The sequence below is a fragment of the Manis javanica genome, chromosome 3, assembly GCF_040802235.1.
Source record: "Manis javanica isolate MJ-LG chromosome 3, MJ_LKY, whole genome shotgun sequence".
NCBI classification, from domain to species: Eukaryota; Metazoa; Chordata; class Mammalia; order Pholidota; family Manidae; genus Manis; species Manis javanica.
In genome coordinates this window covers 112173723-112194516 of record NC_133158.1, presented here as the reverse complement: position 1 = coordinate 112194516, position 20794 = coordinate 112173723, and the positions used below count along the sequence as shown (strand labels likewise).

At 36.6% G+C, this 20794-nt stretch overlaps 1 protein-coding gene across 7 annotated transcripts in view; it reads right to left on the bottom strand.

Annotated features, from left to right (window-relative positions):
- The window catches only part of SENP5 (SUMO specific peptidase 5), a 93359-nt gene that overhangs the window by 40499 nt on the left and 32066 nt on the right, over positions 1-20794 (bottom strand). For all 7 annotated transcript variants that reach the window (XR_005055885.2, XR_005055886.2, XR_005055889.2 and 4 more), the window contains exons 3-6: positions 11222-11327; positions 10943-11081; positions 10635-10682; positions 8405-8482 (exon numbers count right to left, since the gene is read on the bottom strand). Coding sequence is in view for 4 of the 7 variants with exons in the window: in XM_036998128.2 (XP_036854023.1) it covers positions 8405-8482; positions 10635-10682; positions 10943-11081; positions 11222-11327 (371 nt within the window). In the remaining 3 variants the exon portion in view is untranslated. The remainder of the gene's footprint in view (positions 1-8404; positions 8483-10634; positions 10683-10942; positions 11082-11221; positions 11328-20794) is intronic.

The following is a 20794-nucleotide window of genomic DNA, read 5'->3' as shown; positions in this document are numbered from 1 at the left end:
AATAACTCACCACCACAAAATCTGTGGGACACTGCAAAGGCTGTGCTAAAAGTATACTGCAATACAGGCCTACCTCAGGAAACAATAACAATCCCATATGAAGACTCTAAACTCAGGATTAACGAAACTTGAAAAAGAAGAACAAATGGAGGTGCAAAGTCAGTAGAAGGAGGGACATAATAAAAATTGGAACAGAAATAAGTAAAATTGAGAAGAATAAAACAATAGATAGATTCAATGAAATCAAGAGCTGGTTCTTCAAGAAAATACACAAAATAGATAAACCCCTAGCCAGACTTTTCAAGAAAAAAAGAGTGACACACATAAACAGAATCAGAAATGAAAAAGGAAAAATCACTACAGACCTCACAGAAATACAAAGACTTATTAGAGAATACTATGAAAAATTATATGCCAACAAACCAGAAAACCTAGAAGAAATGGACAACCTTCTAGAAAAATACAACCTTTCAAGGCTGACAGAGGAAGAAAAAGAAAATCTGAACAGACCAACTACCAGCAATGAAATTGAACTGGTAATCAAAAAACCTCCTGAGAACAAAACTCCTGGACCAGATGGCTTCACTGCTGAATTTCATAAAACATTTAGTGAAGACCTAATACCCATCCTCCTTGAAGTTTCCCAAAGAGTAAAAGAAGAAGGAATACTTCCAAACTCATTCTAGGAAGCCGCATCACTCTAATACCAAAATCAGGCAAAGACACCACAAAAAAAGAAAATTACATACCAATATACCTGATGAACACAGATGCAAAATCACTCAACAAAATATTAGCAAACCAAATTCATAAATACATTGTAAAGATCATCCACCATGATCAAGTAGGATTTATTCCAAGGATACAAGGATGGGACAACATTCCAAAATCCATCAACATCATCAACCACATAAACAAAAACAAGGACAAAAACCACATGATCATCTCTACAGATGCTGAAAAAGCATTTGAGAAAATTCATCCATTGATGATAAAAATTCTCAGACATCAACCCAAACATATTTGGTCAATTAATATATGATAAAGGAGCCATGGACATACAATGGGGAAACGACAGCCTCTTCAACAGCTGGTGTTGGCAAAACTGGACAGCTACATGTAAGAGAATGAAACTGGATCATTGTCTAACCCCATACATGAAAGTAAATTAGAAATGGATCAAAGACCTGAATGTAAGTCATGAAACCATAAAACTCTTAGAAAAAAACACAGGCAAAAATCTCTTGGACATAAACATGAGCGACTTCTTCATGAACATCTCTCCCCGGGCAAGGGAAACAAAAGCAAAAATGAACAAGTGCGACTATATCAAGCTGAAAAGCTTCTGTACAGCAAAGGACACCATCAATAGAGCAAAAAGATACCCTACAGTGTGGCAGAATATATTTATAAACGACAGATCTGATAAAGGGTTGACATCCAAAATATATAAAGAGCTCAAGCACCTCAACAAACAAAAAGCAAATAATCCAATTAAAAAATGGGCAGAGGAGCTGAACAGACAGTTCTCCAAAGAAGAAATTCATATGGCCAACAGACACATGAAAAGATGCTCCACATCACTTGTCATCAGAGAAATGCAAATTAAAACCACAATGAGATATCACCTCACACCAGTAAGGATCGCCACCATTCAAAAGACAGACAACAACAAATGCTGGCGAGGTTGTGGAGAAAGGGGAACCCTCCTACACTGCTGCTGGGAATGTCAATTAGTTCAACCATTGTGGAAAGCAGTATGGAGATTCCTCAAAAAGCTCGAAATAGAAATAGCATTTGACCCAGGAATTCCACTTCTAGGAATTTACCCTAAGAATACAGCAGCCCAGTTTGAAAAAGACATATGCACCCCTATGTTTATTGCAGCACTATTTACAATAGCCAAGAAATGGAAGCAACCTAGTGTCCATCAGTAGATGAATGGATAAAGAAGATGTGGTACATATACACAGTGGAATATTATTCAGCCATAAGAAGAAAACCAATCCTACCATTTGCAACAACATGGATGGAGCTAGAGGGTATTAATACTCAGTGAAATAAGCAAGGTGGACATAGACAAGTACCAAATGATTTCACTCATATGTGGAGTATAAGAACAAAGAAAAACTGAAGGAACAAAACCAGCAGAATCACAGAACCCAAGAATGGACTAACAGTTACCTAAGGGAAAGAGACTGAGGAGGATGGGTGGGAAGGGAGGGATAAAGAGTGGTGGAGAAAGAAAGGGGACATTAAGATTAGCATTTTTAATGTGGTGGGAGGCACAGAGAGGGCTGTGCAACACAGAGAAGAAAAGTAGTGAGTCTACAGCATCTTACTGAGCTGATGGACACAGACTGTAATGGGGTTTGTGGCAGGGCCTTGGTGAAGGGAGGCATCTATTAAACATAATGTTCCTCATTTAATTGTAAATTAATGATACCAAAAAAAGAATACACTAAAAAAAAAATGAACACATGGGACTACATCAAACTAATAAGTTTCTATACAGCAAGGGACACCATCAACCAAACAAAAAAGCATCCTATAGTATGGGAGAATATATTTGTAAATGACATATCCAACAAGGGGTTAACATCCAAAATATATGAAGAACTTAGACGCCTCAACACCCAAAAAGCAAATAACCCAATTAACAAATGGGCAGAGGATATGAAGGGACAGTTCTCCAAAGAAGAAATTCAGATGGCTAACAGACACATGAAAAGATGCTCCACATCACTAATCATCAGGGAAATGCAAATTAAAACCACAATAAGATGTCACCTCACACCAGTGAGGGTGGCCAGCATCGAAAGGGCTAAGAACAACAAATGCTTGCAAGGATGTGGAGAAAGGGGAACCCTCATATGCTGCTGTTGGGAATGTAAGCTAGTTCAACGACTGTGGAAAGCAATATGGAGGTTCCTCAAAAAACTACAAATAGAAATACCATTTAACCCAGAAATCCCACTCCTTGGAATATACCCAAAGAATACAACTTCTCAGAGTAAGAAGACATATGCACCCCTATGTTTATCACAGCACTATTTACAATAGCCAAGATACAGAAACAACCTAAGTGTCCATCAGTAGATGAATGGATAAAGATGTGGTAGATATACACAGTGGAGTACTACTCAGCCATAATAAAGAAACAAATCCTACCATTTGCAACATGGATGGAGCTGGAGGACATTACACTCAGTGAAATAAGCCAGGCAGAGAAAGACAAGTGCTAAATGATTTCCATCATTCGTGGAGTATAACAACAAAGCAAAACTGAAGGAACAAAATAGCAGCAGACTCACAAACTCCAAGCAGGGACTAGTGGTTACCAAAGAGGAGGTGTATGGGAAGGCGGGATGGGAGGGAGGGAGGGAGATGGGGATTAAGGGGTATTATGTTTAGTACTCGGTGGTGTTGGGGGTCACAGGGAAAACAGTGGAGCAAAGAGAAGGCAAACAGTGAATCTGTGGCATCTTACTACACTGATCGACAGTGACTGCATTGGGGTATGGTTTGGGACTTGATAATACGGGTATATGTAGTAACCACATTGTTTTTTCATGTGAAACCTGCATAAGAGTGTATACCAGTAGTACCTTAATAAAAAATTTTAAAAAAAGAAAGTACCCAGAGAGAGAAAATATATTACTTATAAAGGAAATCCCATCAGGCTATCGGCAGACTTCTTAATAGAAACTCTAATAGCGAGATAGGAGTGGCACGATATATTTAAAGTACTGAAATAGAAGGACTTCCAACCAAGAATCCTCTATCCAGCAAGATTATTATTTAAATTTAACACAGGTCTTAACAAATTTCCACATAAACAAAATTTGAAGGAATTCGCCACCATTAAGCAAGCCCTAGAAGATATGTTAAAGGGACTGTTGTAGATGGAAATGACCCTAAGGCTAAATAGATTTAATCAGTGAAAGTAAAGGTAGTAAACAAACTAATTACCAAGCAAGTATGAAATTAGAACAAAAGAAGCAAAATCAACTGTACACAAAATCAGTCAAGAGATACACAAAAAATGCAGATGGTGACATTTAATATGAAAAATGTGGAGGAGAAAGGAGGAAAAAAAAGTATCTTTAGATTGTGTTTGAAATAAAGTAATGAACAATTTAAGATAGATTGTTACACAGTAAGGAAGCTATCCTTGAATCTACAATAAACACACCCAGAAAAAATACAGTAACTTAAAAAAAAAAAGAAAGAAATCCAATTACAACAGTAAAGAAAACCATTAGAGAAGAGAATAAGAGAGGAAGAAAGGAAGAGAGAGGAGCTCTAAAAAATAGCCAGAAAACAATATATAAAATGGCAGTTAAGTACATACCTATCAATAATCACCTAAAATGTAAAATGATTGAATGCAGCAATCAAAAGACATAGAGTGGTAGAATGGATAAGGAAATGACCCATCCATATGCTGCCTACAAGAGATTCATTTCAGACTCAAAGACATACAGACTGAAAGTGAAGGCATTAAAAAGATATTCCATGCAAATAATAGGGAGAGGAAACCAGGAAAACCAGTACTTATATCAGACAAACTAGACTTCACAACAAAGAAAGTAACGAGACAAAGAAGGACATTGCACAATGATAAAGGGGTCGGTCCAATAAGAGGATACAACCATTATAAACATCTATGCACCCTACACAGGAGCACCTAAATATTTAAAACAAATACTAACAACTAAAGGGGGGAAACAGATTGCAACACATTTATTTTAGGAGACTTTAATGCACCACTCAGATCAATCAGACAGAAAAGGAAAACAAAGTCACTGAACAATACCTTAGATCAGATGGACTTAACAAAACAAATATCTATAGAACAGTCCACCCAAAAGCAGCAGGATATATATTCTCCTCAAGTGTACATGGAACACTCTCCAGAACAGATCACTTACTACGCCACAAGAAGAGCCTTAATAAATTCAAAAAGACAAACTGCATCAAGTAGCTTCTCAAACTACAATGGTATGAAACTAGAAATAAATTACACAATGAAAATAATAATACCTACAAATACATGGAGGCTGAACAACATGCTTCTAAGTAATCAATGGATCAATGAACGAATTAAAACAGAAATCAATCAATACATGGAGACAAATACAAATGAAAACCCAACAGCCCCAAATCTGTGGGAGGTGGCAAAGGCAGTTCTAAGAGAACAGTACACAGCAATACAGGCTTTACCTCAAGAAACAAGAAAAATCCCAATTAAACAGTCTAGACTCATACTTAAAGAAACTAGAAAAGAAGAACAATTGAAGCCCAAACTTAGTAGAAGGAGAGACATACTAAAGATCAGAGTAGAAACAAATAAAGAAGAATAAAACAATAGAAAAATTAATGAAACTAGGAAGTGGTCCTTTGAGAAAATAAAATAGGCAAACCCCTACCCAAAATTATCAAGAAAAAAAGAGAATGAACATACATAAACAGAATCAGAAACAAAGAAGGCAATAGTGCATACCACAGAAATACAAAGAATTATTAGAGAATACTACGAAAAACTATATGCCAATAAACTGGACAACCTAGAAGAAATGGGCAACTTCCTAGAAAAATATAATCTCCAAGATTGACCCAGGAAGAAACAAAATCTGAATAGACCAATTACCGGCAATGAAACCAAACTGGTAATCAAAAAACTCCCAAAAAACAAAATCTGCAGTTCAGATGGCTTCACAGCTGAATTCTACCGAACATTCAGAGATAATACCCATCCTTCCTAAAGTTTTCCAAAATGCAGAAGACAAAGGAATATTTCCAAACTCTTCTATGAGGCCAGCGTCACTCTAATACCAATACCAGACAGACACCACAATAAAAAAAAATTATAGACCAATATTCCTGATGAACACAGATGCAAAAATACTCAACAAACTATTAGCAAACTGAATCCAAAAATACATCAAAAAGACCATCCATCCATCATGATCAAGTAGGATTTCTCAAAGGATGCAAGGATTACACAATATTCAAAAAGCCATCAACATCACACACCAATCACATTAACAAAAAGGACAAAAATCACATGATCATCTCAATAGACACTGAAAAAGCATTTGACAAAATTCAACATCCATTCATCGTAAAAACTCTGAACAAAATAGGTATAGAAGGCAAGTACCTCAACATAATAAAGGCCTTATACAACAAACCCACAGCCAACATCATACTTAACACCAAAAAGCTGAAAGCTTTTCCTCCAAAAGATCAGGAGCAAGTCAAGGATGCCCACTCTCCCCACTTTTATTCAACATAGTACTGGAGGTCTTAGCCATTTGTACTGGAGGCAATCAGACAACACAAAGAAATAAAGGCATCCAAATTGGTAAGGAAATTAAATTGTCACTGTTTACAGATGACATGATATTGTACATTTAAAAACCTACAGAATCCACCCCAAAACTACTAGAACTAATAACTAAATTCGGCAAAGATGCATGACACAAAATTAATACAGAGAAATCTGCTACATTCCTACATACTAATGGTGAACTAGCAGAAAACAACTCCATTTATAATTGTATCAAAAAGAATAAAATACCTAGAAATAAACCTAACCAAGGAGGTGAAAGACCTATCCCCTGAAAACCAAAAGATACTCATGAAAGAAAGAAGATATGTCTTCTACATATAGGAAGAATTAAAATGGCCATCCTGCCCAAAGCAATCTACAGATTCAGTGCAATCCCTATCAAAATACTGATAGTATTCATCAATGAACTAGAATAGTTCTAAAATTCCTATGGAACCACAAAAGACCCGAACAGCCAAAGCAATCATGAGAAAGAAGAACAAAGCTGGGGGAATATGCTCACTGACTTCAAGCACTACTACAAAGCTGCAGTTATCAGGACAATTTGGTACTGGCACAAGAACAGACCCATAGATCAGTGGAATGGAATAGATAGCCCAGATATAAACCCACATATCTATGGTCAATTAATATATGATGAAGGAGCCATGAATATACAATGGGGAAATGACAGCCTGTTCAATAAATGGTGCTGGGAAAACTGGACAGCTACATGTAAGAAATTGAAACTGGATTACTAACACCATACACAAAAGTAAACTCGAAATGGAACAAAGACCTGAATGTAAGTCATGAAACCATAAACTCTTGGAAGAAAACATAGGCAAAAATCTCCTGAATAGAAGCATGAGTAATTTTTTCCTGGACACATCTCCTTAGGCAAGGGAAACAAAAATGAATAAGTGGAACTACATCAAACTAAAAAGCTTCTGTACAGCAAAGGACACCATCAGCAGAACAAAAAGGCAGCCTACATTATGGGAGACTATATGTGCAAATGACTCATCTGATAAGGGTATACCATCCAAAATATATAAAGAACTCATACACCTCAACACCCAAAAAAATAACCCAACTAAAAAATGGGCAGAGGACCTTAACAGACACTTTCCCAAAGAAATACAAATGGCCAAAAACATGAAAGATGCTCCACATTGCTAATCATCAGGGAAATGCAAATTAAAACCACAAGGCCACAAGGAGGTATCACCTCACACCAGTAAGGATGGCCACTATCCAAAAGACAAGAAACAACAAATGCTGGTGAGGATACCAAGAAATAGGAGGCCTCCTACACTGTTGGTGGGAATGCCAATTGGTGCAACCCCTGTGGAAAGCAATATGGAAGTTCCTCAAAAAACTAAAAATAGAAATATCATTTGACCCAGTAATTACACTCCTAGGAATTTACCTGAACAATATCCCTGATTCGAAAAGATATATGCACCCCTATGTTTATCACTGCACTGATTGCAACAGCCATTACATGGAAACAACCTAAATGTTCCACCAACAGATGAACAGATAAGGAAGAGGTGGTACATATACACAATGGAATATTATTGTGCCATAAGAAGAAAATAAATCCCGTCATTATGAAAACATGGATGGCTCTAGAGGGTATTATGCTCAGTGAAATAAGCCAGGCAGAGAAAGACAAATACCATATCATTTCACTTACTTCTGGAATATAAAAACAAAGCAAAACAGAAGGAACAAAACAGCATTAGACTCACAGACACTGAGAATTGACTAGTGGTTACCAAGGGGGAGAGGAGGCAGATAAAAGGTCACAATAATTTGCAATCACAATGTAAGCTGATCATGGGGACTGTTGAACCACTGTGATGTACATTTGAAACCAACCTAAGATGGTATATTAATGACACTTTAATAAAAGATAAAAAGATTTAGGAGAAACAATAAAAAATAACTGTCACATTAAAGAGTCTGTTTCTGATTAACATCATATTGGCATCAGACTTCCACTCAATGTGATTTATCATCTGCATTTCAAATTCAGAACAAAGAAGAAATAAAGAATACCTTTTTAGTCCATCTTTTTACTCCATTATATCCTTTGGTTACCAGCTGTCTATGAAAAAAGCTGTTGAAGAAGTGAACCTAGAAGAGACATCAAAGAAGTACCCAGATTATATTAGGCCATGCCCAGATTTAACTTCAAAAGAAAATGGAAAAATAAAAATTCTTGAATGTGAGATACACCAAAAGATGAGGAAAAGTTTCTAATTAAAAATAATGACCAAAATATAGAAAATACATTATATAGGACACAAAAGATCTATTACAAATTTTCATTAGAATACCTCACATATGTAGTCCGTAGTCAGAATTGGAATGGGACAGTAAACTTAGATTACCTGAATCCACTCAAGTAGAGAAGCAATGTGACAAATCTGTCCATATCAGGTGATAAAGTTGAAAGAGGCTATAAAAAATGAGGTTAAGGACTGCCTTGAACTCAAGGGATTAGGATTATAAAACCAACACGATCTAAAGGAGGCGGATTTGGAGTCTCCTGTTGTCATAACAACTATAAAAAGGCCTTAGCATGATCACTTCTAGCACTGAAAAGAATTACCTGGTCATATAGAGAATCATGTCATGGCATCCCTGTCTTCAAATTTCTGGCTTATAAAATCAGTATCAACTCATCTAAGATAGTTAACATATTGTGCTTTTAAAGTCTCATTCAGTAAATGTCACTCACTTGGGATGATGAAACTGCTCTCTCAGTGCTGAGGTTCTTAGGGTGTGGTCCAGCACACTACCAGTATCAGCATTACCTGGGAACTTATTAAAATGCAAATTCTCAGGCCCCACCCCAGACCTACTAAAGCACAAACTCTGAGGGTGGAGCTCAGCAATCTGGTTTTATAAAGCTTCCAGAGGATCCAGATGCATATTTGTTTTGAGAGCCATGCACCTTAAGATATCATAAAAAAGAGCCTATATTAGCTCTAGCGCAGGTAATTCTCAAACTTTGAGAAGGAAAAAAGCTTGTTAAAACACAGATTGCTAGCCCCACCTCCAGTTTCTGATTCAGTAGATTTGGGTTGGAGCCCAAAATTTTGCATTTCTAGTAGGTTCCCACGTGATGTCAATGCTGCTGGTTTCAGGATTATACTTTGAGAACCACTGTTTTACTAAGTGTTCTTTTAATCCAGTGAAAGTTTATAATTAAATGCAGAAGTAATAAAGATAAATTATAGCCTTGAAATTGATACTGTTATCTAAGACATTTTGTGTATATTCATAAATGGCATTGGAATCTGAAGTAATTATATTTACCTATTTAAATTATTAGATTTATAAAAGATTATAAAGTAAGTACTTAGAAAGATTTTGCTTGGTAAAATCAAAGGCTGCCCACCAGTCAATTTCAGTATTCAGAAGGAAAATATGTAAAATTTTAAAAATAGCTTTGATATTTAAGCTCTACAGGTAATTTTAGAGTTCAAAGGGGGTTAGTTTGTATTTGAGCTGAGTTTCACAGATCAATCCAAGAAAAAGTGAAGATGTATACTACTTTACTACATTATTCCAGAAAGCAAAACTTTAAATTTAAAAGCATAAAGCAAACAGACCCTTTGTGCATCTCCCCACTGTTAAAGATGTAACAGGCTCAAAATGGAGTCACCTGTGCTAAGCCCACATCACCAAACTGAGACAATACCTAATTGCAGTTTCAGACTCTCCCAGAACTGTAATCTTAAACAGTCAAACAGGAATTACCTGGTCTGCACTAATGAGGCAATCTGCCTGAGAGATCTCTCCTTTCCCTAAAGGAAGGTGACTTTGCCTGAAACAATCCACTCTTGCTAGTAAGTTCCATGTCCTACCCCCTTCTGCCTGTAAGTCTTCCATTTTGTACAGTTCCTTAGAGCCTCTCTTTGATTGTTACATTGGATGTTGAAATTCATGAATCAATAAATAAAACCAGTAAGATCTTTAAATTTACTCAGTTGAATTTTGTTTTGTTGAATATTGTTTTTTATCACCAAAAAAAAAAAAGCTACCTCAAGATACCAACACATCCACTCTGAAACAAATAAGCTGGAAAACACTGGCATCATGACTTTCTTATGTAGGAAAGATTTATAGAATATATACACAAACTTAACATGATGAAGACAAAATCTAACACTTTAAAAAAATCTAAGTAATATCAAATAATTAAATTAAGTTTAAAGAGAGAAACTTCTCCTTTTAATACATAAGGACTCTCCTGAAGAAGAGTTAAGTTTTCACTTACTTTGTCTGGGACTGCATCCATTATCAGCTCACCGTACATATTAATGACCTATAAAAAGTCAACATAAAACCAGCTTACTAACCCTATATAATTGAGAACATCCCACTCAGAATGAATAACATATTGATACTGCTTTCAGTAATCAAACCTTTTGGACACTGGGGTTAGTGACTGAGTAGTTTCAAAAAGGAATAAAGAATCCTTGATTCCAAAAGATACTGTGAGACCAACCCAGAAGTCATTAATTTTATTTTATTGTCCAACATCCTGTGCAACTTTTCCATGCTAAGAACCTAAAATAAACTCACCTGGTCATTCAGCCAATTCTGACCATCCAAGGTTGCCAAATCATCCATATCCAGCATGTGCTTATTGTAGAAGATACGGAAGTTGCATTTTTGATGTCTTGCTCGATAGTTTGTTATTTCCTTATTGATAAATGGTTTTCTGCAACATAAAGATTTCAAAAGATAAAGAAACATGAGTTCTCCTCAATATTTTGCTAAGTATTTTTTTTAACCAAAAGAAAAGTTATATTTGCCAACAATTGTATTTTCAAGGGCTTAACTTAAGCATTACTGACAAACCTATTAGAAAAATCTTCATTAAAGACATCTTTTAATCTTCCAAGGACATCTTTTTCACTGAGTGGGACCAAACTGCCATATTTCTTCATAACCTCATCTAGGAATCCTTAAATAAAGGAAGAAAGAAAATTAAGATGGAAAAATATTTGCAGCAAAGGAATTCTCCAAATACTTTTAGTAACACAACACATATTTAAACTATGACTAACATACATTACACTATAAAAGAAATATTTTAAAAGTTATGCTTTGTAAAAAAATTAATGAATCAGGGCATCAGCATTCCAAATTAGAAATGCTATAAGGCATCATTTCATATTGGATTTTTAAGCTGATGCATTGTTAGGGAGGAAATGGCTCGCTAAAACTAAGGATTGATATCTTTTGGTAAAGATAAGAATCCTATCACCTAAAGAGTGAAACCTAAAGAGCTAAATCACACAGTTTAATGTGTATAACATTTGACAAGTGAAGGAATCATCTATGTAAAAACCACAATTGGAAGGAATTAATTGTTAAGACTGCTGTTACTCAAAGAAAAAGTTCAAAGAGTTAACTGTTGCCTCCATGGATTAGAAGTTTGGGATGGAGAGGGTAGGGCAGGACACTGCTGTTTTTCTCACTATGAAACCTGAAGTATCCTATGTTTAAACTATAAACTTGTGTTTTTTTGATGAAAGAAAAAAGGAAAAAAAAAAGAAAGCTGTCACTGAAAAAGCAGTTCTAACAGGGAAGTACACAGCGACACAAGCCTACCTCAAGGAACAACAACAATCCTAAACAGTCTAATCTCATAGATAAAGAAACTAGAAAAACAACAACAAACAAAACCTAAAGTTAGTAGAGAGGGACATAATAAAGATCAGAGTGTAAATAAAATAGAGAAGAATAAAACAATAGAAAAAAAGTCAATGAAACCAAGAGCTAGTACTTTGAGAAGATAAATATACAAATCCCTAGCCAGACTTACCAAGAAAAAATGAGAGTACACAAGTAAACAAAATCAGAGTCACAACTGCCTTCACAGAAATACAAAGAATTATTAAGGAGTTCTATGAAAAATTATATGCCAATAAATTGGACAAACTAGAATGGACAAATTCCTAGAAAAGCACAACCTTCCCAAAATGACCCAGGAAGAAATAGAAATTCCAAACAGACCAGTTACCAGTAATGAAATTGAACTGGTAATCAAACAACTCCCAATAAACAAAAGTCCATGACTGCTTCACAGCTGAATTCTACTGAACATTTCTGGAAGAGATAATACCCATCCTTCTTAAAGTATTCCAAAACATAAAAAGGAGGGAATACTTCCAAACTCATTCTATGAGGCCAGCATCACTCTAATATCAAAACCCAACAAACACAATACAAAAAAAAATGAAAATTATGGACCAATATCCATGATGAACATAGATGCAAAAATCCTCAACAAAATATTAGCAAACCAAAACATTAAAAGGACCATCCATCACAACCAAGTGGGATTTATTTCAGGGATGCAAGGAGGGTACACTATTCAAAATTCAGTCAACACCACATACCACATCAACAACAAAAAGGATAAAAATCAAACGATCATCTCAATAGACACTGAAAAAGCATTTGACAAAATTCAACATCAATTCATTGATAAAAACTTCAACAAAATAAATATACAGGGAACATACTTCAACATAATAAAGGCCATATATAACAAACCAACAGCCAACATCATACTCAGTAGCAAAAAACTGAAAGATTTTCCTCTAAGAACAGGAACAAGACAAGGACGTCCGCTCTTACCACTTTTATTCAACATACTACTGGAGGTCCCAGCCACGGCAACCAGATGAGATAAAGAGGTAAAAGACATCCAAATTGGTAATGAAGGAGTTATTTAAACTGTCACTATTTGCACATGACATACTATATATAGAAGACCCTAAAGCACCTAACAAAAAACTAGAATAACTGGATTCGGCAAAGTTGCAGGATACAAAATTAATACACAGAAATCTCTTGCACTCTGATATATAAACAACAAACTACCAGAAGGAGGAATCAGGAAAACAATTTCATTTACAATTACATCATAAAGAATAAAATACCTAGGAATAAACCTAACCAAGGAGATGAAAGACCTATACTCTAAAAAGTATAAGACACTCGGAAGAGGATTAAACATGGAGGCATGGGAGGTTAGACAGAGGCTTCCTTCTAAAACCACATATACTATGAAAATACAATTAATGCAACTAATCCTGAGAGAGCAACAGGAGAGGACTACACCAGACCGCATACACCTGGAGAAAGGAGCAGACTCACGGAACAGGGTAACATACCAAAGCTGTGGCCTGGTGGGATCCAAGCCCTTCCCCCACCCCTGCTTACCAGTGGGAGGAAGAGAAACGGAGCAAGGAGGGAGGGGAGACCTGGGACTGCTGAATACCTAGCTCCAGAGATCAGCTCTGGGAGTACAAACCTACATTTCATGGTGTTTTCATGATATTTGTGTGATTAGGATATTGGAAAGCTAAGACAGGCAGAATTCCTGGAGAAACTGCGATTCCAGCAGCTTGTGGAAAGCAGGGATCCATATACAGTTGCTCCAGGACAAAAGCTAAACAGCTCTTTCCTCCCCTGAGGCACCAAGACCACTCCCCTGTAACCCACAACATTGCTTCAGGGGCTGAACAGCTCCAGAGAGCAGAGCTTCTGGACATTAGAGGGCGCCATATACAAACATGAAACACCAAAGGAACCTGGTCCAGAGTAAAATTAATGTAACTCCAGAGAAAGATTTAAATGACATGGACCTTATAACTCTTCCTGAAAGGGAGTTCAAAATAAAAATCATCAACATGCTAATGGAGGTACGGAAAGATATTCAAGAAGTCAGGAATGAATTCAGGTCAGAGATCCAATTGCTGAAGAGCACGATGGAGGGTATTAAAAGCAGGCTGGATACAGTGGAGGAGACAATAAATGAAATAGAAACTAGAGAAGAGAATACAAAGAAGCTGAGGCACAGAGAGAAAAAAGGATCTCTAAGAATGAAAGAATACTGAGAGAACTGTGTGACCAATCCAAATGGAACAATATTCGCATTACAGGGGTGCCAGAAAAAGAATAGAGAAAGGGATAGAAAGTGTATTTGAGGAGGTAGTTGCTGAAAACTTCCCAAATCTGGGAAAGGAGATAGTCTTTCAGACTATGGAGGTGCACAGATCTCCCAACACAAGGGACCCAAGGAAGATAACACCAAGACATACAGTAATTAAAAATGGCAAAGATCAAGGATAAGAACAGACTATTAAAAGCAGCCAGGCAGAGAAATATCACATACAAAGGAAAACCCATCAGGCTATCATCACACTTCTCAGCAGAAACCTTACAGGCTCAGAAGGGAGTGGCATGATGTGTACTTAATGCAATGAAGCAGAAGGGGCTGGAACCAAGATTACTTTATCTGGCAAGATTATCATTTAAATTTGAAGGAGAGATTAAACAATTTCCAGATAAGCAAAAACTGAGAAAATTTACCTCCCATAAACCATCTCTAGTCTATCATGGAGGGAATGCTACAGATGGAAGTATTTCTAACGTTTAATAGCTGTTGCCAGAGGTAATAAAACCACAGTAAAGAAAGTAGAACAACTAATTACTAAGCAAATGCAAAATTAACATTCCAAAATCAATCAAGGGATAGACAAAGAATACAGAATATGATAACTAATGTACAAAGAATGGAGGAGGAAGAAAAAGGAGAAAAAGAAAAGAACCTTTAGATTGTGTTTGTAACAGCATATTAAGTGAGTTAAGTTAGACTCTTAGATAGTAAGGAAGTTAACCTTGAATCTTTGGTAACCACGAATCTAAAGTCTGCAATGGTAATAAGTACATTCCTACTGATAATCAACCTAAATGTAAATGGTCTGAATGCACCAATCAAAAGACATAGAGTCAAAACGATTGAAATTGTACCAACCAGTTTCTCAGACCACAAAGGTATGAAACTAGAAATAAATTACACAAAGAAAATGAAAAATCCCACAAACATATGGAGGCTTCACAACATGCTCCTAAATAAACAAAGGATCAATGACCAAATAAAAACAGAGATCAAGCAATATATGGAGACAAAAGACAACAATAATTCAACACCACAAAATTTGTGGGATGCAGCCAAGGCTGTGCTAAGAGGAAAATATACTGCAATACAAGCCTAACTCAAGAAAGAAGAACAATCCCATATAAGCAGTCTAAACCCACAACTAATGAAAAGAGAGAAAGAAGAACAAATGAGGCCCAAAATCAATAGGAGGAGGGGCATAAAAAAGATTAGAGCAGAAATAAATAAAATTGAGAAGAATAAAACAATAGAAAGAATCAATGAAAGCAAGAGCTGGTTCTTCAAAAAAATACACAAAAAAGATAAACCCTTACCCAGACTTATCAAGACAAAAAGAGAGAATACTCACATAAACAGAATCAGAAATGAGAAAGGAAAAGTCACTATGGACACCACAGAAATACAAAAAATTATTAGAGAATACTGTGAAAAATTATATGCTAACAAAATGCTTAACCTAGAAGAAATGGACAACCTTCTAGAAAAATACAACCTTCCAAGGCTGATGCAGGAAGAAACAGAAAATCTGAACAGAACAATTACCAGCAACTAAATTGAACTGTTAATCAAAAAACTACCTAAGAACAAAACTCCTGGACCAGATGGCTTTACTGCTGAATTTTATCAAACATTTAGTGAAGACCTAATACCCATTTTCCTTAAAGTTTTCCAAAAAAATAGAAGAGGGAATACTTCCAAATTCATTCTATGACACCAGCATCACTCTAACACCAAAACCACCAGGCAAAGACACAACAAAAAAAGAAAATTACAGACCAATATCCCTGATGAACACAAATGCAAAAATACTCAACAAAATATTAGCAAACCGAATTAAAAAACACATCGGAAAGATCATGCATGATGATGAAGTAGGATTTCTTCCAGGGATGCAAGGATGGTACAACCTTCGAAAATCCATCAACATCATCCACCACCATCAACAAAAAGGACAAAACCCACATGATTGGGGATCTTGCACCCCAACTTCAAGCTATACTACAAAGCCACAGTAATCAAGACAATTTGGTACTGGTACAAGAACAGACCCACAGACCAGTGGAACAGAACAGAGACTCTAGACATTAACCCAAACATATTAATATACGATATTAATTACATATTAATTAATATACGATAAAGGAGCCATGGACATACAGTGGGGAAATGACAGCCTCTTCAACAGTTGGTGTTGGCAAAACTGGACAGCTACATGTAAGAGAATGAAACTGGATCATTGTCTAACCCCATACAAAAAAGTAAGTTCGAAATGGATCAAAGACCTGAATGTAAGTCATGAAACCATAAAACTCTTAGAAAAAAACACAGGCAAAAATCTATTGGACATAAACATGAGTGACTTCTTCATGAACATATCTCCCTGGGCAAGGGAAACAAAAACAAAAATGAACAAGTGTGACTATATCCAACTAAAAAGCTTCTGTACAGCAAAGGACACCATCAACAGAATAAAAAGGTAACCTACAGTATGGGAGAATATATTCATAAATGACAGATATGATAAAGAGTTGATATTCAAAATATATAAAGAGCTCATGCACCTCAACAAACAAAAAGTGAACAATCCAATTAAAAAATGGGCAGAGGAGATGAACAGACAGTTCTCCAAAGAAGAAATTCAGATGGCCAACAGGCACATTAAAAGATGCTCCACATCGCTGATCATCAGAGAAATTCAAATTAAAATCACAATGAGATATCACCTCACACCAGTTAGGATGGCAAACATCCAAAAGACAAACAACAAGAAATGTTGGCGAGGATGTGGAGAAAGCACCTACACTGCTGGTGGGAATGTAAACTAGTTCAACCATTGTGGAAAGCAGTATGGATGTTCCTCAAAAAGCTCAAATACCATTCAATCCAGTAATTCTAGCTCTAGGAACTTACCTGAAGAAAACAAAATCCCTGGTTCAAAAAGACTTATGCACCTTTGTGTGTATCACTGCACTGATTGCAACAGCCAAGATATGGCAACAACCTAAGTGTCCATCACTAGATGAATGGATAAAAGTTGTGGTACTTATACACAATGAAATATTCTTCAGCCATAAAAAGAATTCCTAAACAACAACAAATGTTGGCGAGGTTGTGGAGAAAGGGGAACGAACCCTCCTACACTGCTGGTGGGAATGTAAATTAGTTCAGCCATTGTGGAAAGCAGTATGGAGGTTCCTCAAAAAGCTCAAAATAGAAATACCATTTGACCCAGGAATCCTACTTCTAGGAATTTACCCTAAGAATGCAGAATACCAATTTGAAAAAGACATATGCACCCCTATGTTTATTGCAGCACTATTTACAATAGCCAAGAAATGGAAGCAACCTAAGTGTCCATCAGTAGATGAATGGATAAAGAAGATGTGGTACATATACACAATGGAATATTGTTCAGCCATAAGAAGAAAACAAATCCTACCATTTGCAACAACATGGATGGAGCTAGAGGGTACTATGCTCAGTGAAATAAGCCAGGTGGAGAAAGACAAGTACCAAATGATTTCACTCATATGTGGAGTATAAGAACAAAGAAAAAACTGAAGGAACAAAACAGCAGCAGAATCACAGAACCCAAGAAAGGACTAACAGTTACCAAAGGGAAAGGGACTGGGGAGAATGGGTGGAACGGGAGGGAGAAAGGGGGAAGGAAGAAAGGAGGCCTTATGATTAGCATGTATAGTGTGGGGGGGGCACGGGGAGGGCTGTGCAACACAGAGAAGACAAGTAGTGATTTTACAGCATCTTACTACGCTGATGGACAGTGACTAATGGGGTATATGGGGGGGACCTGGTGAAGTGGGGAGTCTAGTAAACATAATGTTCCTCATGTAATTGTAGATTAATGATACCAAAATTAAAAAATAAAAAAGAGGGAAAAAAAAGAAATCCTGCCGTTTGCAACATGGATGGATCTAGGGGCTAATATGGTCAGTGTGAAATAACCCAGGCAAAGAAATATAAAAATACCATATGATTTCACTTATTTGTGGAATATAAAGCAAAACGGAAGGAACAAAACAGGAGAAGACTCACAGACACTGAGAATTGGCTGGTGGTTACCATGTGGGAGGGGTTGGGGTGAGGAGGGGGATAAAAGTACAAAAAATTCTCAATCATAGTATGTTGGTCAGGTACAGGGTAGTGCAGTCTGGAGAATACAAATGATTCTGTAACATCTTCCTATGTTGACAGATTGTAACTGCACTAGAGGAGGTGAGGACTTAATAATATAGGTAAATGGTGAACAACAGTGTTGTATACTTGAAACCAATATGACTATATATCAACTACACTTCAATTAAAAAGAACTGCCACTGTATTTGTTGGTAAGGGTGTATAATTTCGTATCCCATAGCAAGGGACAAATTCTAAGGAATTTTTAATTTACAGTTTGAAAGACATACTTATGATATTGAATAAATCTATGAGGTGAGCTTAGGTGGATAATAGCTAGTGAGGCATATTTTAAGAGGGTAAGCAAAATTAAAGAATGACTTCTTGGCTAGAATAAAGGATAGGTCAATTTAAATAGTAAATATATGCATTTTAATGGTTTCCAAGAGGATCCACTGAAGAAACATACCTAAAGGCCCTAGAAAACAAAATCAGGACATTACTTCTAAGTAAATACAAAGAAGCTAAGGAAGGACTTAAAGGATCACAAAAATGCAGAGATGACTTTGGTTATTCACTAATGCTGAATACGGAGAGCAACAGCTTGGGAAAACATTAGTCTGACAGTGTAGTCCTCAGAATTCAGATGGGAAAATGAGGACTGTTAGCCACTTATTTCAACCAGCTCCTTTCCAACTTCAAGAATGCCCTATGCTATGCATCAATACAAAATGGATAGGAAGTAACACAGCAGAGTGACTATCCTGGGAATAGAGTGTTTTGTATGGAGGAGGGGTAGATGAAGGTGTCAAAAACCTGTTTTTCCTCCTTTTGTTCTTCCATTAGCATGGCTCCCAACTTGTAAGGCTTAACACAAGAGCAAAGGTCAGAATATAGTAATGAGGAGAGTTCCTTGCTTATGCCTGATTCTGGTCCAACCTTTAGGCATAAAGACGAAAGGGTGTCTCAAATTTCAGCTTAATCACAGTAGGAGACAAAGGTTTGGGGCTACAAAACTAGAGTAGAGCATATATTTACCTATAGTGTTTACAATATCGTATCTTAGTTGTCTAAGCATAGCCTGGGTCTACGTGGGAGAATGGACCCAAACAGAAGAGAAGAATACAAAAATTTGAGAAACTGCATTAAAGGAACAAATTTTATGTAAAAGAATGCCCCTACTAAGAAAAGATTAAACCTTAGGCACAGCGACCTTAATTGAAACTCCTCAAGTAAGAAAGCAGTCTCCTCTATCAAGGGGACATGGTTCCAATTCTGAACTAGTATCACGGGAAAGAGGTGTCCCTTGTTAATAATGTTATTTCTGGACAATAGTATTTTGGAGGGGTTTTTTTTTGTGTCATTAATCTACAATTACATGAGGAACATTATGTTTACTAGGCTTCCCCCTTCACCAAGTCACCCCCACAAACCCCATTACAGTCACTGTTCATCAGTGTAGTAAGATGCCGTAGAGTCACTACTTGTCTTCTCTGTGTTGCATAACCCTCCCCATGCCTCCCCGATTATTATACATGCTAATCGTGGTGCCCGCTTTCTTTTTCTCCCCCCTTATCCTTCCCTTCCCCTCCCATCCTCCCCAGTCCCTTTCCCTTTGGTAACTCTTAGTACATTCTTGGGTTCTGTGATTCTGCTGCTGTTTTGTTCCTTCAGTTTTTCTTTGTTCTTATATTCCACATATGAGTAAAATCATTTGATACTTGTCTTTCTCCGCCTGGCTTATTTCACTGAGCATAACACCCTCTAGTCAATCCATGTTGTTGCAAATGGTAGGATTTGTTTTCTTCTTATGGCTGAACAATTCCATTGTGTATATGTACCACATCTTCTTTATCCATTCATCTACTGATGGACACTTAGGTTGCTTCCATTTCTTGGCTATTGTTAATAGTGCTGCGATAAACATAGGGGTGCATATGTCTTTTTCAAACTGGGCTGCTGTACTCTTAGGGTAAATTCCTAGATGTGGAATTCCTGGGTCAAATATTATTTCTATTTTGAGCTTTTTGAGGCACCTCTATATTGCTTTCCACAGTATTTTGGAGATTTTAAGTTGTTTTATTTTTCCTCTTATCTGTATTTTGTTTCACTTTCAGGTAATAAACATGGATCCCTAATGCAGCAGAAAGGACCTACCTTGGTCTTCACGAACTCTAGATGACAATGTCTCAGTAATGCAAACCATTATCTCACTGGATCCAGAAGTAAAATGACAGTTAAGGAGAACTTACCATAAGCCAAGCACTAGCATATCTCATTTCATCCTTTTTACACTCCCATGTGTTAGATAGTATCCCTAC